Here is a 23,086-nt window from a genome sequence, read left to right as displayed (position 1 = left end):
GCTTCCACTTCTAATCTAAACCTTTTGCGACGTTATTCACCAGAATTAGACCCGTCAGTAATATTTAGATGTATTCAGGGGCTCATATCAGACTTTATTAATCAAATAGGACACTTGTTTGCGAAATAACCGCCCGTTTTCTATTGGTAATATGCCTATGGCCAAAACAAGGATTTTGTAAACAAAACAATTCTGCGGTACTCGCCCTCTTGTGGTGGCCTACAATCTTTATTTTTTTATTTATTTCATTGAAAGGGAAGTCATATTGCATATTTTTTGGTCTTGCCAAGGGATATTAGGATATTGGGATAAAATATGGCGGGGTTTAAGAAAAATAATAGGATACGAGATGCCAAAGTCATGTAAGATACTATATTTGGGAAATCTAACACAAGACATAATACAAAAAGAAGATGAGTATCTTGTTAAAGTTCTGCTATCTGCGAGTAAAAAAGCCATTACAAGGCTATGGTACAAAACAGAACCACCGACCGAGGAGCAGTGGGTGAGCACTGTGGAAGAAATATATGTAATGGAAAAAAATTACACATAAACTACGACTTCAAGAGACACAATTTCAGGATAAATGGAAAAAATGGACAGATTATAGAACACAGCAGGAGGACACCACCAATACTACTGGACAGTGATGACACAGATATGTGATTTGTAGCTTTATGGAGTGTGTAAAACTTGACATTGTAATTGATGAAAGGAAACTTAAATAATAAGCCTTTAAAAAAAAAAAATAAAAAAAAAAAAGCACACGAAGAGGACACCACCACCACCATTGGACATGAAGGCCACTGCTATGAATATGATTGCTTGGAGAAGTATGTGAACCCTGACACTGTAATTGTTGTTTGAAAATTTCAATGAAAAATAAGTATAAAAAAAAAAGAAAGAAAAGGAAGTAATTTACAAATACCGCTCAACATACACACAAGGAACACTGAATAAAAATGATCACTTAAATTGTATAAATAATAATATTTAAATCATTTCAATCTCAATGTGCAATAGTAATATTTTTCCTCTATGCTTTGGTGTGAATTTTAAATATTTGAAAATATTGTATATATTGTTCCTTTTATTCTTATTTTTTACATTTCCCTATGTTTGTATAGTTGGTATTTATTCTACATTTTCTACAATTTATTGTTTCTTAATGAGGCTTCTTCTATGTTTCCACTATCCACTTTGCTGCTGTAAGGAGGAAATTCCCCCTTTGATAGATAGATAGATAGATAGATAGATAGATAGATAGATAGATAGATAGATAGATAGATAGATAGATAGATAGATAGATAGATAGATAGATAGATAGATAGATAGATAGATAGATAGATAGATAGATAACTTTATTTATCCCCGAGGGGAAATTAGGTCATTGTAGCAATCAGAAGTACTAAAAAAGGAATATCTTATCTTATCTTGATAATAATACTAAACAAATTAAATAAGTGACAATAACTAAATAATAATAGTGAATATAAATTGTTTTGCACTTGCCAGGGGTCCTCAAACACCTTTATCTCGTTAAAAGCAGGAGATATGTTGCATGTTTCCCTTTAATTAGTTTCAAAGCCCCAAGACAATTATTAGGTTATGACTCTATGATCTATTATATTTGTTTGTCAACTGTTGTTATATTAAGGACTAAATTGTAATTAGCAAAGACACTGTGTTGATCAGTTTCTGTATGAACGTGTGTCGGAACCAGGCCTCTAGGGGGCGCTGGTCCATATCGCCTCTTGTTTCCGGTGATGAACGCATCGGGGCCGGAGGTCAGGGTTGAATGTTTGACAGAAAGCTGAATATGGATTCTATATTTCATGAGAAAGTAAGTTAAAACGTTTAATTTGAAAAACATTAAACCCAAAGTCGTCATTCGTGTTTGTTGAAAAAGCGTCGGGCTTTCCGGTGACCGTTGGTTTCCCGGCGCTGAGTGTCCGGTGTTTTTAGACCCGAGGTGGTGTTTGTCAGTATTGTTGTCCACACAGCTAACATGCTAACTGCACCTGCTAAGTCACAGATTATGAAAAGTTTCTCTGACACACACAGAAAGCTTTCTAACAGCCACAAGGACGATATTTTTACCTAGTTAGTGAACGAACCGGCTTAACAGCACTATAAGGCAATTTAAAATATTATTAAGAGTAACGTTAGTCGTGTTTGCTCTTTACCAAAGCTAATTTAGCTGTATGTAGCTAGCTCTTCAGACCAATTCAATAACATTTTAGTATTCGCGTGAGCTAATTCCGTGTCCATAAATCTAACTAAGTTGTTATTAAAACAGTGATCGTGCTGTCATGTTTAAGCTGCTGTCTTATAAATAACTAACTACACTTGTATTTGTGTACGGGTGTTTCAATACAGGTATGGCGTCCCTCTTTGCAGGTGGAGGTGTTTGTACACTTGTGCAAGTTCCTGCTTATTTTCTTTTTTCTTTATTTATTTTTTTTCCATTGTTATTATTATTATTATGATTATTAGTTATTTTATTCTAAATACATATTCCATGTTCTTTGTATTTATTTATTTATTATTATTAATTTGATTTTATTGGGGGGTTTTTTCTCCGTGTTAGGGTTTGGTGGGGACTAATAAGTATACATAAATTAAAATAAATAAATAACCTTAATCCTTTATTTGTAGCAAGAGGGTTCTCTTTGCGCCCAACACTGTCTCAACAACCTCCTGCAGGGTGAGTATTTCACTCCTGTGGATCTGTCCTCCATTGCTCATCAGCTTGATGAAGAGGAAAGAATGAGGATGGCTGAGGGAGGTATGGCCAGTGAGGAGTATAGGACCTTCTTACAGGTGAGACGATGTAGAAGTGAATGCTAGTTAATTGACACTTGCATTATGCACGCTCTTAACAAACAGTTTCTAACTCTTATGTTCTGCAAATGTGTTTCTAGCAACCATCTGGGAACATGGATGACAGTGGCTTCTTTTCAATACAAGTGAGAAATTAACTTTTTATTGTTACTTTATAAGAGATCAATAACAGTTTTAAGTTAGTAATATCAATTCCCTTTTCTGTCATCGCATTCCTCCAGGTAATTAGCAATGCCCTGAGAGTGTGGGGCTTGGAGCTTACCCTCTTCAACAGTCGGGAGTACCAGAGTCTGATGATTAATCCAATGTAAAGTTTTAATGTCTTAATCTGCAATCACATAACTACTTTTCAACTGAAGTTGATGTTGACAGCTTTTACTTTCATGTTACAGAAATGAGAAAGCCTTCATTTGCAACTACAAAGAGCACTGGTTTACTATACGCAAACTTGGACAACAGGTAAGATACTCTTGCCATCATTAACAATGTTAACACGGCTGGATTTACTAAAAACCATTGTCTTGTTTTTCATTGCAGTGGTTTAACCTGAATTCGCTGTTGACTGGACCAGAGTTGATATCAGACACCTATCTAGCCCTTTTCCTTGCACAGTTACAACAAGAGGGTACCATAACAAATAACTTTGATAAACTATGTGTAGTTCTTGCAATGCAGATTTTTTCTAACAGTTGAATTTGTGCAGGTTATTCCATATTTGTGATCAGAGGAAACCTCCCTGAGTGTGAAGCAGAGCAGATTCTTGGGATCATGAGGGTGCAGCAGCAGCAGCGACCAAGGCTTATTGGAGAGGAAGAAGCCCAAACAAGTGCTGGGTATGTGCATAAAGTACAATATGGAGTATCGGAGTATCTGTTAATTTGTCTTAAAATCAGGGGTTTGTGTTTTTTACTTATTTGTGGAAACTGATAAAGCTCTATACTATAAGCAGCAGGTCGGCATCTATGAGCCAGGCGGAAATGAGCTTTGGTGTGGAGGATGAGGTTGTGGATGAAGATGAAGAGCTGAAAAAAGCTCTGGCACTCAGCAGACAGGACATAGATGTGGAAGACGAAGAAGCTGATCTTCGCAGGGCCATACAGCTAAGCATGCAAGGTAAATGATGAGTTATCCAAAGGTTTTAAATATTACATTATTTCTTTGTCCAGATTAATTGTGGCTTATAAAATATGAGGATGAAATAAATCAGCAAAACGGATGATTGCCTAAACTCACAATTATTTATACACTGCATGATTAATTAGGCTTCCCCCATTGATTATATCAATGAGTGTGTCTTTTTTTTTTTTCAAATTGTGCGCCTGTTTTACATAAATAACTTTTTAAAATATTTATTATAGGAGCAGTGATGAGCAACAAGTCCTCAGAGGCTGAAATGGGAAATGTGCATTCAGGGAGCCAGGCAGTAGGGAGTGCTGCAGGAGGACAAAGAGAAGGCCAAAATGAGACGCTCACAGCCGAGGAACTACGGAAGAGGAGACAGGCCTATTTTGATCGGTAGGTTTAACTGCCTGTCTGGTGACTACTGTACAGGTACAGGTTAACACATATTAGTAATTCATTCTACCAACACCTGTTCTGAAGAAGTTATTATGGTGGTGGATGCCATATTTTTTGTTGTATTTAACTTATAGTGGGGTCTGATGCATTCATAATAATTATTATTTTGATACAAATTTTCTCTGTTGACTTCTTAGGCAGCAGCAACATGCTCAGCCGAACATTCCTCAACAAGCAGACATAAAATCAACAGGTGGCTCAGGTAAGTACATTTGATTTTTAATAAAAATAAAGTGCAGATTATTTAATGTATTTTATCAAGAAGCCTATCCAAGAAAGACATGAAATGTAGTAATCTAAGCCCTTGCCCCTCTTCTAGGATCAGTAAACACTGGCTCTGAAGAGGACCAACAACAAAAGCCCAGCCAGTGAAGGTGTACATGGTTTGCCTATGTTGTTTACCGGCTGCCAGGATTGGCAACCCCATAAGGGGTAGCTTTGCTCCTTCCTCTAACCTTTTGCACATGCAAACATAAAGACAGTCAGATGGCTGACAAGATTCCCCTGGTTAGTTCGCTGACAGGCAATAGAGAAGAGGACAACGACAAAGAAAAGGCATCAGTTAGTCCAGTCTCACTCGGTGAGCCACTGACGCTGGGAAAAAGGGTGACCACCGAACTCATGATGCAGTTAATCCAAGTTTGCAATTGCCTTTTTACCATGGCGCCTTCTATTTTTATTGAACACTGTTTTTTATTCTTGTGTTTTTTTCCGGAAGAGATGGAAATTAATCTTCAGTATACAAAGGGTGAGTTTACTTGTTTGGGGGAGGATGCATAGAGAGATGGGTGTTCTGTGAAAGTCATAGGGCACCAGTGTTAAGACCACAGATGGAAGTTTGATAGATGACAGCGCCCCCTACCTTCACATTAAACTAGCATATGTAGGACATAAGATGTGATTCTTATACCCGCCCCACCAGAACACCAGTGTAGTAGTTGAAAATACTTCTTGTACTGGAATATATTTTAGCAGGCAGCGCTGAAATGTTTGGGTAATTTATTCCTGACTTTGTTAATCATTTTACTTGTCAACGTCTAAGAGTGAACTCCCAGGGTATTTAGACAGCAACATATTATTGATGTTGTGGCTTTGTTATTCCCTTTAAGTGTATAAGTAGGCATAATAAAATGTAAGATAACGCGGCTTACAAACACTTAATTTAAGGGTGTTTTGTTCATTTTGGATGGACTGTGAACAAAATAATTCTATAGAGCTATTTGCTGAATCTAAGATGCTTTTGGCTGATGCATATTTTTTCATATCTTGTCAAGAAAAAGTTGAGCAAAAAAGCAATCTGTAAACACCACAAAGCTGCAGCTGATAGATTAATACATAGTTCATTTTTCCAGAACCGTATGATCACTTAAAACAAAAATTGATTACTTAGAAGAATAACAAAAAGTCTGACATGTCCAACTGTCTTACCTAGTATATGACTGAGAAGATGATCATTCTCCCTTTGACTTACCGTCACAGACAGTTGATAGTTTCACCCTGCAATACTTTTTTAATTGCACTGATTTGATTTATCCTGTAATCCAATAATACTTGGAGCAATGTTGTACAAAAACACATTCATTTGCACTGAGGTTGCCTTGTGTTAAAGCTATGGAAGCCATCGGCTTGATGGCCTTCGTAAATAACAACAAAACAGTGAGAATAAAGGGTGACTGTTATTTAACCTCAAAATTTGTATAATTTAAAATCCAAAGATAGAAGATAACATCATAAGAAAGTGTCACTGTGCATACACTTTGAAGAGTTTGTTGTGTTTTTTTACTACAACAAACTCTTCTCTTGGTTTCATTATTTTATAAAACCAAAAATCATGTTGCAACATACACTCTTGATGAATAGACCACATTACAGCATTGAAAGTGTCAAGTTTGTTTACAGTAATTATTGTTTCTGGAACCAATAATCATTGTGCATGGATCTGTCTTGCTGTCTCTACAAAAGTATTGGATGTTCTTTGACTTCTTGTGCTGGATAACTTCCAAGAAAATTCCAAGATTTTGTTGTCTTCATTTCCGTTGGATCTGTTAGGCTTTTTTTGTATTGAAAACGCACTTGTGAAAGAGTATAACATTTTAGTAGTTGGGGTTTTTATCATTGCATTATTTTCACTTACTACATTCTCACAATAAGTACATTTTTGTTATATTCCACATGTTACAATAGCATTATTTCATCTAATGTATTAGTTCTTGTTCCAGGATTAAAGTGACATTCACTCCTCCTGAAGTTTCTCGTGTCTCAGTTTTTGTAACTCCACATTAACATGCACTTATTGACAGTTCTCGTGACATCCACTCTTTCAGGAAAATAGACCCTGAATGCTTTAAAAACAGCCCAGACTCCATTTGGAACAACGCAACAGGTGGTGGGTGTATCGTGGTTAATATGTAACGCTCAGAGCACACTTGCACTTTGTTTCCCCAAATAATAGATGCAGCTTTTAGAAGGACTCTTGCACAAGCTGAATGGTACGTATGACAGTAGTCACAACTATCTACTCCATTTCAAAACTGAATTATCTTTTGACATCCACATATCTGCATATTTCAGGTTGTGCGACCAATTCTTTGAAAATATGGAGGTACACAAAATGAAGATGGGATTTATTTTCATTTTAACTTACATGTGCTTTGTTGCTCCTGTCCACCCAGCACACCTTCTAAGTGCCAACATTTCAGATCTTTCCTTCAAAAATATGGACTTTGCTATGAACCTTTACAGAAAAATATCCGGCTATCATGACAAGAACATCTTTTTCTCACCTCTGAGCATCTCTACCAGCTTTGCAGCTCTCTTAATGGCTTCTGATGGTGTCACACGCGAGGAAATACTGAAGGGACTCAACCTGGAGCAGCTTGAGCGGGCTGACCAGCCAGAACTGATCCCAACACTTTTCCAGCTCCTTCATGAGAACATCACACAGAATGGATCACTGAAACTGGACCAAGGCATGGCACTCTTTACGCGCCAGGATTTTGCTGTGGAGAAGATATTTCAAGACCAAATCAAGAGGTTTTTTGATGCTGACATCAGAAGTGTAGACTTTGCGGATACAAAAGGGAGTATAACCCTCATCAATGAGTATATTAAGCAAAAGACTGAGAATAAAGTGACAGAGATGGTTTCCACCCTGGATGCACTGACCCAAGTCATGTTAATCGACACAATTTTCTTCCAGGGTAAGTTGAGTCACTCGTGTATAGTTTAGAACTTCATCTTGGTTCATTAATTCCTGCTTTTACACCCATTTTTGTTTTGACCTTTGACCTAGAGTGTCCATAATCAGGGGCATAGCAGACAATTCTGGACCCTGTACATAGGCATTCTCCATTGGCCCCCTTCTCACATGATGGCCCTGAATACTCAATCCCCTTTTCCCCCTCAGTGCGACAACTGTGTCCATCAATTAACAGTACCCTTCCCTCCTCAGGATCCTGGCAGATGCCTTTCAACCCCAATTTCACTGTAAATGCACCGTTCTACATTGACAACTATAATGTTGTGCAAGTGCCAATGATGTTTTTAGAGGATAAGTTCTACACAATGGAAGACGTCACTCTTGGTGCCAAGGTGCTGAAGCTACCATACCAGGAAGGTGTTTCCATGCTTATCCTGCTCCCCAACAAAGGCATGGACTACACTGTAATTGATGATGGGATCACTGCTTTTAAGTTCCTCAGCTGGATCAAAAATCTGCGAAAAATGTAAGCGCATATAAGTCAGTGTGTGGTTAACATTTAACACTCACCTAATGTTGATCTTGCTTTAGTTTTTCTTCTTTCTATCATCTGTATTCTGTTGTGTTTTATGACTAAGCATTTTGTAACATTTTGTCTAGAAAAGTGCTATAAAAAGCATGCAGCAAAAAATATGCGATTACATAGCATCAAATATCTACAGCAACAGATAATAAGTGAGTCTACTCGACATCTCCGGCAATGTCTTCATGTTCACAGGAAATTGGAAGTCAACATGCCCAAATTCAAGATGGAGGAGTCATATTCCCTGCACAATCTTCTACCAGACATGGGCATGGACAGTATCTTCAGTAATTCAGCCAATTTGACAAAACTGAGTAAAGAGGAAGGCCTCAAAGTGTCAGAGGTTAGTTTTCACCATGCTGAGACAACATACTTGCATGTCCCCATCCCTGCAGAGGATGATTTTAAAAAATAATCTCTACTGTAAAATTGCAGGTGCTGCACAAGGCTGTGATCGAGGTGGACGAGACAGGGACCACTGCAGCAGCTGCTACAACATCCGGCATCATTCCCTATTCCTTACCCAGGAGGTTCACTGTCAACAGACCATTTTTCTTCTTCATATACCATGAAACGTCAAATTGTCTGCTGTTCATGGGCAGGGTGATTGACCCCGCCAAAAACTAGCAGTCATTACTGTGCTGTTCTGACTTGATTGCATGTAGTATTGTGTTCATTAGTTAGGCTATTAAAGGGTCATTGTGAAGCATTTTAATCTTAAATTGAAATGCTTGTACTGGTCTGTTCTGTAAGCCTATTGTGATTCCTATTAATAAAGAATGTATGTGCATGTGTATCTATTTTGGATTTAATCAAGCCATTTCAGCTCTCGGATAAAGATGTGTGCAAAGCACATACTAAATGAGAAGTGTATATACTACATGTGAGCCCCAGCACTTTGGCTCTTTGACCTGTGAGTCTGCAAATGGAAAAAAAAAAGCCTGTAAGTATTTATTAACTTTTAAAAAAAAAACTTGACATATTTATATGCAGATGGCTTATTGGAATATGAGAAACATGACCCTTTATATCTGCACACTAGGTGGAAATTGGAAGTGGCAGGTTTAAGAGAATATAATTCAATACTTTCACTGCTCGCAAGCAAGAGATATTTAACAACCTGGCATTATGGAGGTGTTCTTATAAATTGATTATAACTGATGTATAAAGCATTAATAAAGGCATTACTTACAATCTAGAAATCTTTTATAAAGGTGGCAACACAGTACCTTAATTAGTGCCAGCTCAAACACTGAGCTTAGATTAGAAATGTCAGTAATATTACTTTCTCTGAATCAATATCTGATCTGATCTGATCTCACCCAGAGATCACTGCACAGCAGGCTACAACATGAGTATAGATACATGGTTGTTTTGCTAACAAGGCAGGATTTGACTTATAGTATAAACTAGCAGGAACGACTTATTACTCCAAGTGAAGAATAAAAGAACATGACTTTTGTCTCTGCACCTTTTTCTTTCTTTTTTATTTTTTTATTTTTCACAACTTTATTTGTAAATTCTCACAAACATCATACTTCATATGATGCATCATATATTTACATGTGTGTATATATGTTTATATATAAATAGACATGTATACATACATATATAATTAATATACACACATATATGTATATCCAAGTCATTTCTCTTTGAACGAACATTACAATCTTACATTATGATGATAAAACATGAGTAAATTTAAGAAGAAAGAGTACTTAAATACACAATAAAAAGGAAGTAAAAAATATCTCTGCAACTTTTGTTCTACAAATAAAGTTTTTCAAACCACGTGATCAACTGTCATGGCGGCGCCCTCGTGTCGTGCGTGGTTGTCATCGTTTCTTACAATATTTTGACATTTTGAGAAGCTCACAGTCAGTCAAGGTAATGCTTTTTTGAATGGTTTAACTCAAATGTGTTGAAGTGTTGTTCGTGTTAGCTAAGTCAGTTGGGTCTGATATTTACTTTTACGAGCGTTTCTCTGTATAACGTTAGTTAAGAGTGGCTCGGCTGCTAGCCGCTAGCTAACTTCACACTTCACTACTCAGTTTAAGAGGGGCAAGTCAACATATTGGCGTAGCTCGGTATTTATTTGTAGGGAAATGAAGACAAAGAAGATGAAGATGAAGCCCGGAAACAAGCGCCTGGTAAAAACAGCCAAACGGAGCATCCATACGAAAGGCAAATGGAAAGCTGTAGAGCTTGATCCCAGTCTCTTCTCCGAGGAGGGCTTGGAGGGCCTGGTGTGTTTTGAAGAGCTGACCTCTTACAGTCTGGTTGACTCTGAGAAGGCTGCAGCTAAAGCAGCAAATGAACTGAAAAAGGAGAAGAATAAGAAAACGAAAAAAAGAAAAGCCAGTGAGGGAGTGGGAGTAGATGTGGAGAGCAAAGAGGGAGAGACCACAGCTGAACCAGCCGAGAAAAAAGCCAAAAAGAAGAAGAAAAATAAGAAAAAGACTGCAAAGGAACCTGAGCAGCCAGATGACACGTCTGTGGAAGTGACACAGAAGGATGTAGCTGCAGGTGAGGAGGGAGGGGAAGATGAAACGCCTAAAGAAGAAGCTTCAACAGATGCAGGAATTAGTCCAGAACCTGCTGAAGTCCAGTCAAAACCCACAAAGAAGAGCAACAAAAAGAAAAAAAAGAAACAGAAGCAGCAGATAGAAAATGATCAAATCCCAGAGAAGCGGACAAACCAGGAGTCTCCACCAGAACTTCAGGCTCCGGAAAAAGAAAAGTCCACGCAAGATAAAGTGGCAAATCCCCCGAAAAAGATAAAACAGATAAAGAATTGGACAAATTCACTTTCTGGCAGTAATGCTGACGTGAGTGCGTGGAAGAACCTGTTTGTTCCCTCCCCTGTGCTAAAGGCACTGAGCAGTCTTGGATTTAGCTCACCGAGTCCTATACAAGCCCTGACGTTGCCTCCAGCTATCAGGGATCGTATGGATGTACTGGGGGCGGCTGAGACAGGTAAGATAAAAGGCACTTTGTTTTTGTCACATAATCATATGTCCTCATGTTTCCATAAGTGAAGCTAATGCGAGCACTGCTATTACAGGAAGTGGGAAGACGTTGGCTTTTGGCATTCCTATGATCAACGCCATCCTGGAGTGGAAGAACAGCTCAGGAAAGCCCGTTGATGACGATAATGAACCAGCCACAGTGGTGGAGAGTTTGTATTTACCAGCTGTAGATGAGTCCACAAAGGAAGAAGACACCGAGGACAACATGGAGGCTGAGGGAGAAGAGGGTGAAAGCATCACAGAGCAGGATCAAGGTGACGCAGTTGAACAGGACAGCGAAGATGAACGTGATGACATTGAAGAACAAGATGACGACGAGAAGCTCGGATGTGTTCAAGTAATCGACAATGCAGAGTTTGACTTTGACCCCACTGCTGAATCAGAGGAAGACCCTGCTGGTGGTCGGAGTCAGCCTCTGCTCGGACTGGTGCTCACTCCGACCAGGGAGCTGGCTGTTCAGGTCAAGCACCATATTGATGCTGTCGCAAAGTTCACAGGTAAGTAATTAAAGTTTTTATGATGTACCAGGTTTACTTTATAAAATAATTCAACAGAATCATGAATGTGAAGATACTCAAGATGTTACCGTTGTGTAGACATCAAAACAGCGATAATTGTGGGTGGAATGGCTCAAGTGAAACAAAGAAGGATGCTGAAGCGAAGACCAGAGATCATAATTGCCACTCCAGGACGTCTGTGGGACTTGATCCAAGAGAGGCATCCACATCTGCTGAATTTAAGACAGCTCAGGTAAGTCACAATTCACACACCTCTCCTATGTGGTATCAATATATAGCACATATTTGCAAAATCAAAGATAATATAATTAAACTCAGTACAAGTACAGTTTAGTACAGTGTCCCACTACTGCATTCATACTGCATGCACAAATATAGAACTGAAATAACGTTATAATGTAATATTTTTATGAATTTCTTTTGATTCAAATTTTATTTGTGTACTAAAGTATCGATGATTTTATGTGTTGTAGGAAGGATTTCCAAATGTTGTATAACGTTTTAGAGAGTCCTTTATTTAATTAAAGCTTGATGCAGTTCAGTAAAACATTAGTTTTTAATGACGGTACGCTTTGAGTCAATTATTTGGACAACAGAGCACTGAAGTATCATCCAGTCCTACTTTTCTTATTTATTGATCAGATTTTTATAAACAGCATTATTGGCTCTTTAAGGGCAAATGGATGCCCATAAATTATTATTTTTTTCATGGCAACGTCCTGCTTACATTTACACTGAAAAATGAATAAAAATATGGAGTGTGCTTTTATTTTTGTAGGCTCGTCAGTAGGGACCACATTAACCAATTTCCTAATGCAGGGGACTATACAGAATGTAATACAAATATTAATAAATGTACAGTATTTAAAATACTCCACAATGAATTAACAAGAAACAATCCAAGTGTCCATTTAATTAACTTGCAGACATCCATGGCCTGTAGGGCCATACGTAGAGTATCGGCAGTGAAAGCTGAGAGCTCTGGTACTGACTGGATGCACATATTGCTATTTGTAGGAAGGGTCCCTGTGCAATCATCTTCAAAAAGCAACAACAGATGCAGCAGAAAAATATCAGATACCCGATGTGGTGACTTTGTTTTTATTGAGTTTGCCTTCCCAACAGAGAGCTAGATCAACATCAGTAATATCAGAAGTGTGATGAATATTTCTATGATACAGTTTGTTCACAGAGGCTTGTCTATTTATATTCTCCATGCTACCGTTTATTAACTGCTCTTGGTTGTGTTATTCTACAGGTGCCTGGTCATTGATGAAGCGGATCGCATGGTAGAGAGAGGCCACTTTGCAGAGCTTGACAGTCTGCTGGAGATGCTGAACACTGTGCACTTTAATCCCAAGAGGCAAACTTTTGTGTTCTCTGCCACGCTGACCATGGTTCGCAGCCTGCCCACCCGTGTCCTGCAGAATAAGAAGAAGAAGAAGAATCTGGACCAGAGGAGCCAGCTGGAAGTTCTCATTGCGAAGGTGGGGATCAAGTCCAAACCCAAAGTCATTGACCTGACCAGGAAGGAGGCAACTGTGGAGTCCCTGACTGAGACCAGAATCCATTGTCAGAAGGAGGAGAAGGACTTCTACCTTTATTACTTTTTGCTCCAGTATCCTGGCCGCACCATGGTGTTTGCCAACAGTATAGACTGTATCAAGAGACTGAACTCCCTGCTGGTTATCTTGGACTGTACTCCCCTGCCTCTTCATGCCAACATGCACCAGAAACAACGCCTCAAAAACCTGGAAAGGTTTGCTGAGAGGGAGAGGTGAGGTTTGCACACACTTGCCATAGCTGTCTAAAGGTGTTTGCCTCTGTTTAGGTTAGTAATTGTGTTCCTATGATTAAAACCTGTTGACTCGTAACTAAGGCTTTGAGGGTTTTATCTGGTATGCGTGAAAAAATTTGGATTGTTTCCCACAACTAGTTCCTTTAGGAGTTTTATCATAATGCGTATTTACCGAATACGTTCTGTAGCACTCCTCAAAGTGGAGGGTGGAGAAACCCGTTTAATGCACTTAGATTTGTTTGTACACGTCATTGTATTGCTGCCATCTTGGCACAGTCTCCCTTGGAAAAAAATAGTAAAAAATTATAGAATTATAGTCATTTAACACATTGACATGTACTTATTTAAAGCACTGAATATTAATTTGTTACGTAGTTGTAGCAAGCTCTGTCATAGAAAGTGATATTCACACATTTATTGGCAGTATTTGGCACTTCCCTTGGCATGTAATCAACTCAAAACTCTACTATCTACTTATTGCTTACTGAACTGACACTTGAATTTCCCAATTTAATTCACAGTTGTATTCTTCTGACGACTGATGTAGCAGCTAGAGGACTGGATATCCCCAATGTCCAGCATGTTATTCACTACCAGGTAAGCTTTTTTTATTGTTGTCCACAGCATTTATTAATTTTGAAAACAAGTAACTTATACTCAACCAACATGTGTAGGGGGGATAACAGAGGCTGTTCTACTGCAATACATAAGCACAAAAAGAGCCTTGGTGTAACTGGTATCTAGTGTTATAATTATTTCTGATAATGTCGTCCTGTGACCATTAGGTTCCCAGGACAACTGAGACTTACGTCCATCGGAGTGGAAGAACAGCAAGAGCCACCAAAGAGGGTCTCAGTTTGCTGCTAATAGGCCCAGACGACATGATGAACTACAAAAAGATCTACAAGGCTCTCGGGAAGGACGAGGATCTTCCCATGTTCCCCATAGAAATCAAATGCATGGAAGCCATCAAGGTGAGATTCAGCATTAGGTCCTGCTTTGATGTGACATTAAAGAGAATATATTTGATTGTTTACTGAGTGTGTTCCTCCACAGGAGCGGGTGAACTTAGCCAGAAAGATAGAGAAGATTGAGTTCCACAACAGCAGGGAGAAGCAGCACAACTCCTGGTTCAGACAAGCAGCAGAGGCCCTGGAGGTGGACCTGGATGATGATCTTTTACTTGGTGAGACTAGCATAAAACATTGTCTCTCTGGTGTAACAGGCTCTATTTATTTTTTTAAAAGAAATGTTCAAATACAGTACTGAAAGTGCCATTTATATCTACAGGGAGAGCAAATGACAAGGAAGGTGACAGAGAGCAGCAGAAGGTGGTGAAAGGGATGAAGAAGCATTTGAAGCATCTGATCTCTCAGCCTGTGTTCAAGAATGCGATTAAGACCAAGTACCCCACTCAAATGGGAAAGCTCTCCCATCACATGCATCCAGCGGGGAGGGAAAGTGCCCTTACCAGGGTTTCAATACAGAAGAAGAAACAGACGTTAACGAAAGGTGTTCCACCACAGCGGAAAAAACAGAAGCAAGAACAGCAGCAGTGACGTGTTAATGGAATGTGTATTTAGAGAGGTTATCTTTGACAGGAATGGTTGATTTATGTAATTGTTTACATACATTAATTTCAATTCATTTCATACTTATTGCACAATGTGCACAAAAAATGTATTCCCAAATGATGTTGAATTGCTGTACACTGCAAGACTTTTATAAAAATCTGCTTTTCTAAATGTCTTAAAGTCCCATTGGGATTTTATTCAACCAAAGTCAATATTCCTGAGTTCAGCTGAGTCCTCGTGGATCTCCGGTCAGTGTTGAGGTCGCGGGTAGAGAATGTTATAATGTGACGTTTGGTAGAGGAGGTGCAGAGAGGGTTCAGCGCCCTCTGGAATGACATGGTGAGCCAACTGCTGTTCATCACCCTCCATAGAGACGATGTGGATGCAAATATCCAGGGCCTGTGACAGAGCTAAGATGTCCACATGATCGCACTCCATTGCCATGGCCTCCACTTCCTGAATGAAGAGAGCGAAGACACAATTAGTTGCATTTCTGTGACTTATCCTTCGCATTAAAAACTTGAATCTACTATTTTGTTCACTGGATGGCAGCAACACTTTGTTACTAACTTGATGACAGTAGACCAGGAGATTGGGCGCCTCCACAAAGTTGCAGAAGAAGTCTGCCTGGTTTTGCAGGTGCGCTGAAGTGAGCAGTCTGAGGTACTGCACCACACTGTCAGATGTCATCTGCTCATTAAAGAGCCCGAGCAGCGTGTCTTCCTGCTCATCAGCCTGGCACTGCTCTACAACATTAACAACCTTCAAGAGAACAGAAACAAGTAGGTATTATCACGTGCAGGTTTTTACAAAAACTCTAGTTCTTTCTCAAGTGGTCTTCAAGTCTTTCAACATTTTTAATAAGCAGAGAGATCCAGCGGCACACTAACTATAAAAACATTTATCAAAGTTATAATAACTTGATCTATTTTGTATTATACCCCTTAGCCTATGCTTAAGTTACGACAAACACTACCTTTTGTGGGAGCAGTGTTGTGTTCTACTTAAACTAAAGGCCTTATCTTCTGTATCTTTGTTTTATTGACATACAGGAATTTCTTTAATCCCAACAAATTCTTCTGAACATTTTAATAGTGTCGCCCCCAAGCGTAGTGGAATGAATGCTTTACTGACTTATACCTGGTAGGTGAATAAAATGTGTCTGTAACAGGAAAGATCATTATTTACTGTGTTTAGGTGATGCTTGAAGGAACTCTCATCAAATCCAGCAGAAGAAAAGTCTTCGCAGGTTTGAATAATTTTCTCCTTAAATCTGAAAGTAAAACCAGCAAGACAAGGTTACCTTACTTATTTTTTTTTGCAGACTTCAGTTTGGACATGAATGGCAGTAATGATAACTGACCTCTGCAGGGCCCTGGCGTTGTGTAGGACTGACTCCAAGTGTGCGAAGCAGAGGGCTCTGTAGAAGCAGTTTCCATCTCCGCGCACTTGCCTGACGGTGGAAAACTGGCTGCTTAAATCCTAACAAAGGACAATAGATTAGATTATTATGCGGCGGATAGTTTGAGTTTACAGGTGGGAACACTTGCAGCACACCATCCTACCCCAACTAAATGTCCTACTTTATATTTGGCACCCGGCGTTAGCTCAGGAAACAGCGAAGAAATGTCCTCTCGGCAGGATACAAGGCTGCCTGCCTCCATCTGTCGAGAAACAAACAGCTTTACTATCGCGAGACCGAAGCGCAGATTCAGAGCTCTGCCGCCCGCACGACATACCTTTCTATTCCAACAACATGGAAACAATGGGAGAAAACGTAATTACAGTTGAGCAGCAAGAATCCGTGCGTCAAAGCCGTGTTTCAAAACATTGTTGCAATCTTATTTCCATTTTCTGAAAACCGGATGTTTGCAGGTACCACGTGCTCGTGTTAAAGGGACAGTACACGGTTCGTTTAATGCGGGTGTTACAACTATGTAGTACCGAATAAAGCCTCAAAATTACCTTTTAAATAGAAACACCTGCGTTTATTTTAAATGTAAACACCTGCTTAACATTTTAAATAGAAACACCTGTGTTAGCTCAAAGCATGGCAACCACCGTTTTCCCCATTTCCATCCAAATACTGGATTTAAATCAAGTTATGTGGAAGACTGTTAGGGCCACGCATGAAAAATGCATTTTCGTTTTGAATTTAATCTCAGAATTTAGTTTAAAGTCAGAATTATAAGATTAAAGTCGGGATTAAAATACATTTTTCATGTGGCCCCTAATCATCTTCCATAAATGAGAAATACTTACATGTAAAAAATAAACAAACATCTGTTGCGAGAAAATAAATCCACATTCAAACTCATACTTGTGTTAAAATACTGAAGTATTATCAGAAAATGATTCAAGGTTAACTTAAACCCTGCTTATTTTAATGAATCTGGTCGAGGTGGGGCTGATTACTGCACTAAAATTGTGTGTCACATCATTGTAATGGCAGTAAGAAGTAAAACAGTGTCCTCTGAAATGTAGTGAAGTAGAAGTATGACGTAGTGTGTTATTAAAATGGAAATACTCAAGTAAAGTATTTCAAGATTGTCCATAAGTACAATACTTGAGTAAATGTACTCAACCCAGATTATTAGTTAAGCCTGGGAACACAAATTACTGACAGGAAAGCCTTGAAAAGTATGTCTGAACATGTTTTGCCACTTAAACTGCATTGCACAGAGCGTTGCAACATCATTGATGATCACTGTCGGCACTAGAAGGCTATAAGAAAACCTGCATGGCTATGTCTGACAACATGGAGCAGGCACCAATCAGGGATTTGCTTTGCTGCTAATGTTACTGTCACGTGTAAAAACATAAACTTTGAGGTATATACCGAACAGAATATTACGGTTCTTCATGATATGTAGGATTTACAACAGTAAAAATCAGATTCTCTCTGCTGCATTATATGAATTCTACATCATTTAAAATACTAATTCAATCACAGATATTTTCACATCACTGTTTGTATCTATGTCTGATAGAAGATGCAATCATACCATTGCATATGCCATTTTCATGGGTAATACTGACAACTACATTTGATTGTAACCTTTTTATTTTAAAATGCAACAATGATTTCATTCCTGAGATACACATTTACACAAGTTCTGTTGCTTGAATACACTCGATTACCTTATATTCAAAATCAGGAGGAAACTTTAAGTGCAACATTAGGTGCTTAAGAGTTCTTAACACTGAACGTCTGCTATACAAACTCAAGAAATGTAAGAGTCAAACCACTTTTTGATGTTGACACAAGGTTTGTTTACCTGCTTTTCCAACGTTTTCCTCGCCACTCACATACTTCATTATTAGATTAATTTTCTTAGTTGTCATACTTGTAAAAAGGTCAAATATTAACTTTCACACTCAACAAACTTAGACTGAATTGCAGATGTACTGATCCAGAGGGATATTTGTTTGCAATTTACAGTAAGCAGCTGTAAAAGTTGTTTATAAGTTTTAAAAGTTCTACATCAACTCATTGTCTCACTCTTTCTACTGACTTTACTTGAACTTTTAATTTGAGTTTTGCTGCCAATGCTTTTCATTGACGTCCTCTCTCTTTTGTCTGTCAGAGCGGTCCTAGTCGTCATGGCGGACCCCGACTCCATCAGTCTCCTCGCTCTCCTCTCTGTGTCTGCCTTGTCCAGGATGTACTCCTGAAATCGTACTCTCGGTTAGTGAAAAGGCAGGTAAAGGAACATAACATACAAGCGTTACAATATGAAAAAAAAACAGCTATTTTCTTAAGATATTACCTTCACCATGTCCATCATTGTCAGCGTGTTCATGTTTTCCGTAGGTCCATATGCTGCTAGATAACACTGCTCTGCAAGGTTGTTGACGGCCATAAGCAAGCAACCCACCTTTTCAACCTGAGTGTTAATGACACTTTTGACAACATTTCTATGGAAAAAAAATACAATCTGCAAATTTGCCAAAGATAATTTTCAACTCATAATTGTGAGAGCATACCTTCTCTCTGGACAGGCCTTGTTCCATCAGCAGGTTAACCTCCGCCTGCTTGTTCTTGTCTTTGAGGGTTTCTAACTCACTCTGAAGTTCAGAGAGTTCCTTATTGGCCATCTGCAACACACATAAAAAACTTTGTTAATTCGAGCACTGCACATAGAAGAAAAGTTGTAGTTTGTGTGTGTCTGACCAGTTTTTTAATACTGTGGTCCTGCTCCATGGTCTGCAGGTCTCGCTGGCCCTGCTCCACCTGCTCCTCCAGACGCCCCAAACGCTGCAGCAGCTCCCGGTGGGTGATGGACAGGGTCTCGTGGCGCTGAATGATGGGCATAACCAAAGACTCAGACCCATTATCCAGGTACGCTGAAAGAGATTAGTCAGTCTTACAGCCAGTAATCAACTCATTAGGATGAAATGGTTTAAAAGTTCACTCACAGTGGCCATTAAAGTCAGTTTAACTTACTGCTGGGAAGATAATCCAGTGTGTTCATCAAGTAGTCCTCGTATATTTTGTATTTTTCCATTCTCTCCTTTAAAACGTGCTGTCTGTGAATGAGATGTGGGGAAACTGAGGTACATAGTGACTTAATGAGCATCATCCTCACATTAAAGCTCCCATAATATGATTATTTTAAGGTTCATACTTGTTGGGTTTCTACTAGGACATGTTTACATTCTTTAATGGTCAAAACACATAATTTTTCTCTTACTGTCAGTCTGAATATAACTGAATTCGCACACACTCGTTATAATGCTCTGATTTGTCAGTGTTTCTCCACCATCACTGCAGCAAGGGAATGACGGGAACAGCACTGCAGTGGCCTTTTCTACCTATATACAATATAGTTGTGACATCACAACCGTACATAAATCCTCACGCCTCCTTTAAAGTCAGTTTCTGAATACTGGCTGTGTGCATTTCTCTGTGAATCTCGTTTTGATACTTTTACAATATTTATATAGCACCTCAACCTGCTTTACAGTCCAAAAGACCTGACTTTTTATAGTATTGGGCCTTTAAGGCTTTGGTTTAAAGTTCTTACCTGGCTCTAAGTTGTTTCATCTGCTCTATCAGATCTTCTATCTCTTTCTGTTTCACAATGTTCACCTCCCGTGCAGCCTCATACTTCTTCAGTGACCGGCGTCGCTTCTCTTCATTTTCAGCCACAAACTTCTCAAACTTCATCGCCCTCTCTTTAGTCTGGGTGAAGAAGAAAAAACAGACGGCATGTGCATTAGGCCAATGTTATCCTTGGATATATGTAGTTCATAATTATTCATGCTTTCATCACAGGGTTTCGATTCACCTGCTGTTGTTTTATTTCCAGTTCAGACCTTCTCTGAGCTAGAGCCTCCACACAGCTCTTAAACTCTTGCCGCTTGAGTGCGAGTTGCTGGTCCACCTCGTCCAACTCGGCCTGCTTCTTCAGAACCAGGGTCTTTTGCAAAGTGTTCACTCCTGCCTCAAGTACTCTACTTGAAGTCTAAACATATAAAAAAAATGTCCATGTACCAAAGTATCTTTAGAAGTGAGCCCTCACGGGCTAAAGAAGAACATTTTCTCTATTATTATTTTGATATTATTATATTTCCTCAATGCACAGCTTGAGAGCAAATAATTTCATTGTTATTATCCCACACTGTTGTCTTACCTCTGTCACAACAGGTATGTGGTGGACATTTTCCTCCTTCCTGTGTCTGAGGAGAAAGTAAATTTATGAATGGGCTGCTGAATGAGTGAATAAATGAATGAATGCTTTATTTTGAACATGTAAATAAAACGTAAAAAAATAATACAATGAAACCTAAAGGAACAAAAACACAATATTGAGATAACATGTCCAAAAAGGAATAGGAAGAAGCAAAAGCTTATTTAATCCTACCCCTTTTCCACTACTATGTGGATAGCCTATAATAATCATAATGAATGGCTTCATATTTATATGATCCATTTTTACACATTCTTTACAATTTGCTATAACATTATACACACACACACACCAAAAAAACATAGCCTAGGCTACAGATTTACATATGTATTCACCACAAGAGAAAGGGAATTGAGGTGCTGCCCATGCCATTAAAGCGCAAGCCTACCTGGTGTCTTCAGATTGTGTTACAAAAATGTTTCTTATTCTGTTTTCCACCGTTAGTTTTAGACGGTGGTCGCTGTTATCTAACACAGGAAGGGTATAAGTCGCCATGTTGTTGTTGTTTTTATTTTTTCTATCGAGGAATCCTGATGAGTAAACAAGTCCTGCAGTTATTCCGTGTTCGGACGACCAGAAGTTGCAACCGGATGTTTCCGGGATTTGTGTAACTGTTGCCTGGAAACCGCAGGCGAGACAACAGGGAATGTGCCGGGATCGTTTCTCCGTTGTCATGGCAACTCCCAGAGAGGCGGTTTCTGTTTCATTGAGTGAATGAGGCTTAGAAAGGAGATCGTTAGAGGTCCGGGACGAGGACGAAATGAAGAGCGCGCACTCCATTGTAGTTCCCGTGAACCAAGTTGCGCCGTCAGGAAGGCTTTGAGTTCTGCTCTGTAGACTTTACCAGAGGATGTCCGGGGATTCAATAATAGCCTCATTATAACGATTTTTAAAACCTCCTGGTTTTCCAGCTTTCCAATAAAGATCCACCTCAGACATGGTTTAATCATAGCCTATACCATATAAAGAGCCTACTCTTTGATTTATAATTTGTGTTTTTGACAAAACAAAACGTTGAGAAAAATGTGATTTCTTTTCCTTCTCCCTCATCACAAATTCTAGGTTTTGTTAATATGCAAATAATATGTATATATATATATATAAGTATTTAAGTAATGCATGACTGCATGATAATGTAATGCTTTAAATAATGCAGGATGTATCACCATCAACAAGTGACCAAGTCATTATGACTTTATGGGATTAGCTCACTCTTAATATATCATCAGTTATGAAATGCTAATTCACTGTTGCTTCATACATTAATTGATATGTGACTGAATGCATTTGCTCAGACTCTAATTAAAAAAAAAACCCCACAAAGTTTCCTATTTTTATAAAAATTGACACAATGGTATTTTTGACACAATTACAACATGGCACAACAAGATACACTGTGCATGGATGGATTACTAAGCGGGCCTACCTGGCACGGGCCCAGGGGCCCACAGGGTCAAGGGCCCTGACTCACAAGATGTTACTGGGTGAAAAAAAGCAGAAACACAAAAGAATCACAGAGATTCTAAATGACCACAAACATACACAAGCTGACATCAAACAAAATTACCACAAGGAAATGCAAAACGACTAAAAACACACGCAAAAACATCACAAAGGGACGCAAAGTGATAGGATCTTTGAGGTTTTGTGTGTGTTCCTGTGTAGACAGGACGGGGGCCTCTTACATGTCTGTGCCCAGGGGTCAAGGGTCTCATAATCCGTCCATGACTGCATGGTCTACATTTGATATAGAGCAACTTAACGCATGATTAGTGCCTGTTGCCTAACACTATAGTGGACACAGGAAGTGATCTGAAAACTGCAATTCAGTCATTCTCTCCACAGGGCCTCACGCTCTTCGCACTGTCCCATGGTCACAGAGATCCGGTACCAGTACCCCCGATGTGTAGCTTTTTATTGTGTTTGTGTTGTTGTTGAAATGAGTGGAACTGAAACATGTCTGATCAGTCTCCTCTAAGTTGTCAATTGATTAGTGCTTCTTTCTCTACTATGCTACACTACTGTTCCTGAAATAAACTTTTTTGTAAAAGGAATTAAGCTTATTTGTCACATATCAGTCAATTAATTTAGTAAATGTGATATCTGTGAACTGATGAGCTATTAGTTAATAAGCTATTAACTATTAGTTATTAGTTAGTATTAGTAAAAGGTCTGCTGTCAGCCTCACACAATTAAACCATGAGTCGTTGTAGTCTTTACATTACAAAATCCTCTTTTAATCCAGATTTGACGTAAGCGCAGAGAAA

General features: G+C 38.9%; 5 protein-coding genes across 8 annotated transcripts; 3 read left to right on the top strand and 2 right to left on the bottom strand.

Annotated features, from left to right (window-relative positions):
• The first annotated feature begins 1,761 nt into the window (after window positions 1-1,761).
• On the top strand, window positions 1,762-6,663 carry atxn3 (ataxin 3). The gene is made up of 11 exons (XM_083924052.1): window positions 1,762-1,843; window positions 2,659-2,823; window positions 2,925-2,969; window positions 3,066-3,151; window positions 3,237-3,303; window positions 3,382-3,469; window positions 3,548-3,677; window positions 3,794-3,957; window positions 4,203-4,359; window positions 4,560-4,624; window positions 4,742-6,663. The coding sequence occupies exons 1-11, from the start codon at window positions 1,799-1,801 to the stop codon at window positions 4,792-4,794; spliced, it is 1,065 nt and encodes a 354-aa protein (XP_083780178.1). The 5' UTR covers window positions 1,762-1,798; the 3' UTR covers window positions 4,795-6,663.
• A 370-nt stretch (window positions 6,664-7,033) lies between these two features.
• On the top strand, window positions 7,034-8,831 carry serpina10b (serpin peptidase inhibitor, clade A (alpha-1 antiproteinase, antitrypsin), member 10b; the record flags this gene model as incomplete). Its single annotated transcript, XM_083924390.1, has 4 exons — window positions 7,034-7,622; window positions 7,874-8,147; window positions 8,400-8,547; window positions 8,640-8,831. 4 exons carry the CDS (start codon window positions 7,034-7,036, stop codon window positions 8,829-8,831), a joined length of 1,203 nt encoding a protein of 400 aa, XP_083780516.1.
• Window positions 8,832-10,037: 1,206 nt separating this feature from the next.
• ddx24 (DEAD (Asp-Glu-Ala-Asp) box helicase 24) lies at window positions 10,038-15,143 on the top strand. Its single transcript, XM_083923995.1, has 8 exons — window positions 10,038-11,183; window positions 11,272-11,733; window positions 11,833-11,986; window positions 13,013-13,531; window positions 14,074-14,149; window positions 14,338-14,526; window positions 14,609-14,738; window positions 14,843-15,143. Exons 1-8 carry the CDS (start codon window positions 10,313-10,315, stop codon window positions 15,109-15,111), a joined length of 2,670 nt encoding a protein of 889 aa, XP_083780121.1. The 5' UTR covers window positions 10,038-10,312; the 3' UTR covers window positions 15,112-15,143.
• Window positions 15,144-15,357: 214 nt separating this feature from the next.
• LOC310954511 (ubiquitin thioesterase OTUB2-like) lies at window positions 15,358-16,987 on the bottom strand. 4 transcript variants are annotated; one of them, XM_083923996.1, is made up of 6 exons: window positions 16,912-16,987; window positions 16,692-16,790; window positions 16,490-16,608; window positions 16,315-16,399; window positions 15,697-15,888; window positions 15,358-15,582 (listed from the first exon to the last, which is right to left on the bottom strand). In XM_083923996.1, exons 2-6 carry the CDS (start codon window positions 16,788-16,790, stop codon window positions 15,376-15,378), a joined length of 702 nt encoding a protein of 233 aa, XP_083780122.1. In that variant the 5' UTR covers window positions 16,912-16,987; the 3' UTR covers window positions 15,358-15,375. The 4 variants fall into 4 exon arrangements, with proteins under 4 accessions (XP_083780122.1, XP_083780124.1, XP_083780123.1 ...); XM_083923998.1 differs by having other exon boundaries at window positions 16,710-16,790; XM_083923997.1 differs by having other exon boundaries at window positions 16,866-16,981.
• Window positions 16,988-18,611: 1,624 nt separating this feature from the next.
• Window positions 18,612-21,314, bottom strand: ccdc197 (coiled-coil domain containing 197; the record flags this gene model as incomplete). The annotated part of the gene is made up of 9 exons (XM_083924588.1): window positions 18,612-18,797; window positions 18,897-19,013; window positions 19,114-19,224; window positions 19,301-19,473; window positions 19,574-19,656; window positions 20,154-20,311; window positions 20,418-20,594; window positions 20,763-20,808; window positions 21,208-21,314. 9 exons carry the CDS (start codon window positions 21,312-21,314, stop codon window positions 18,612-18,614), a joined length of 1,158 nt encoding a protein of 385 aa, XP_083780714.1.
• Window positions 21,315-23,086: the final 1,772 nt, after the last annotated feature.

The sequence above is a fragment of the Echiichthys vipera genome (assembly GCF_963691815.1).
Source record: "Echiichthys vipera genome assembly, chromosome: 12".
Lineage (NCBI taxonomy): Eukaryota > Metazoa > Chordata > Actinopteri > Perciformes > Trachinidae > Echiichthys > Echiichthys vipera.
The sequence above is the reverse complement of the archived record's forward strand: the minus strand, read 5'-3'. Positions and strand labels throughout refer to the sequence as shown.

Bases quoted from the DNA above. Each gene is read 5' to 3' on its own strand.
- LOC310954511 (XM_083923996.1), bottom strand. From the start codon at position 16,790: ATGGAGGCAGGCAGCCTTGTATCCTGCCGAGAGGACATTTCTTCGCTG. The intron at 16,609-16,691 runs GTAGGATGGTGT...GTCCTTTGTTAG, and splicing joins AAGTAGGACATTTAGTTGGG to GATTTAAGCAGCCAGTTTTC. The intron at 15,889-16,314 runs GTAAATAATGAT...GTTCTCTTGAAG, and splicing joins TCAAGCATCACCTAAACACA to GTTGTTAATGTTGTAGAGCA.
- atxn3 (XM_083924052.1), top strand. From the start codon at position 1,799: ATGTTTGACAGAAAGCTGAATATGGATTCTATATTTCATGAGAAA. The intron at 1,844-2,658 runs GTAAGTTAAAAC...CTTTATTTGTAG, and splicing joins ATTCTATATTTCATGAGAAA to CAAGAGGGTTCTCTTTGCGC. The intron at 3,304-3,381 runs GTAAGATACTCT...TTTTCATTGCAG, and splicing joins TACGCAAACTTGGACAACAG to TGGTTTAACCTGAATTCGCT.
- ddx24 (XM_083923995.1), top strand. From the start codon at position 10,313: ATGAAGACAAAGAAGATGAAGATGAAGCCCGGAAACAAGCGCCTGGTA. The intron at 13,532-14,073 runs GTGAGGTTTGCA...TTTAATTCACAG, and splicing joins AGGTTTGCTGAGAGGGAGAG to TTGTATTCTTCTGACGACTG. The intron at 14,150-14,337 runs GTAAGCTTTTTT...TGTGACCATTAG, and splicing joins AGCATGTTATTCACTACCAG to GTTCCCAGGACAACTGAGAC.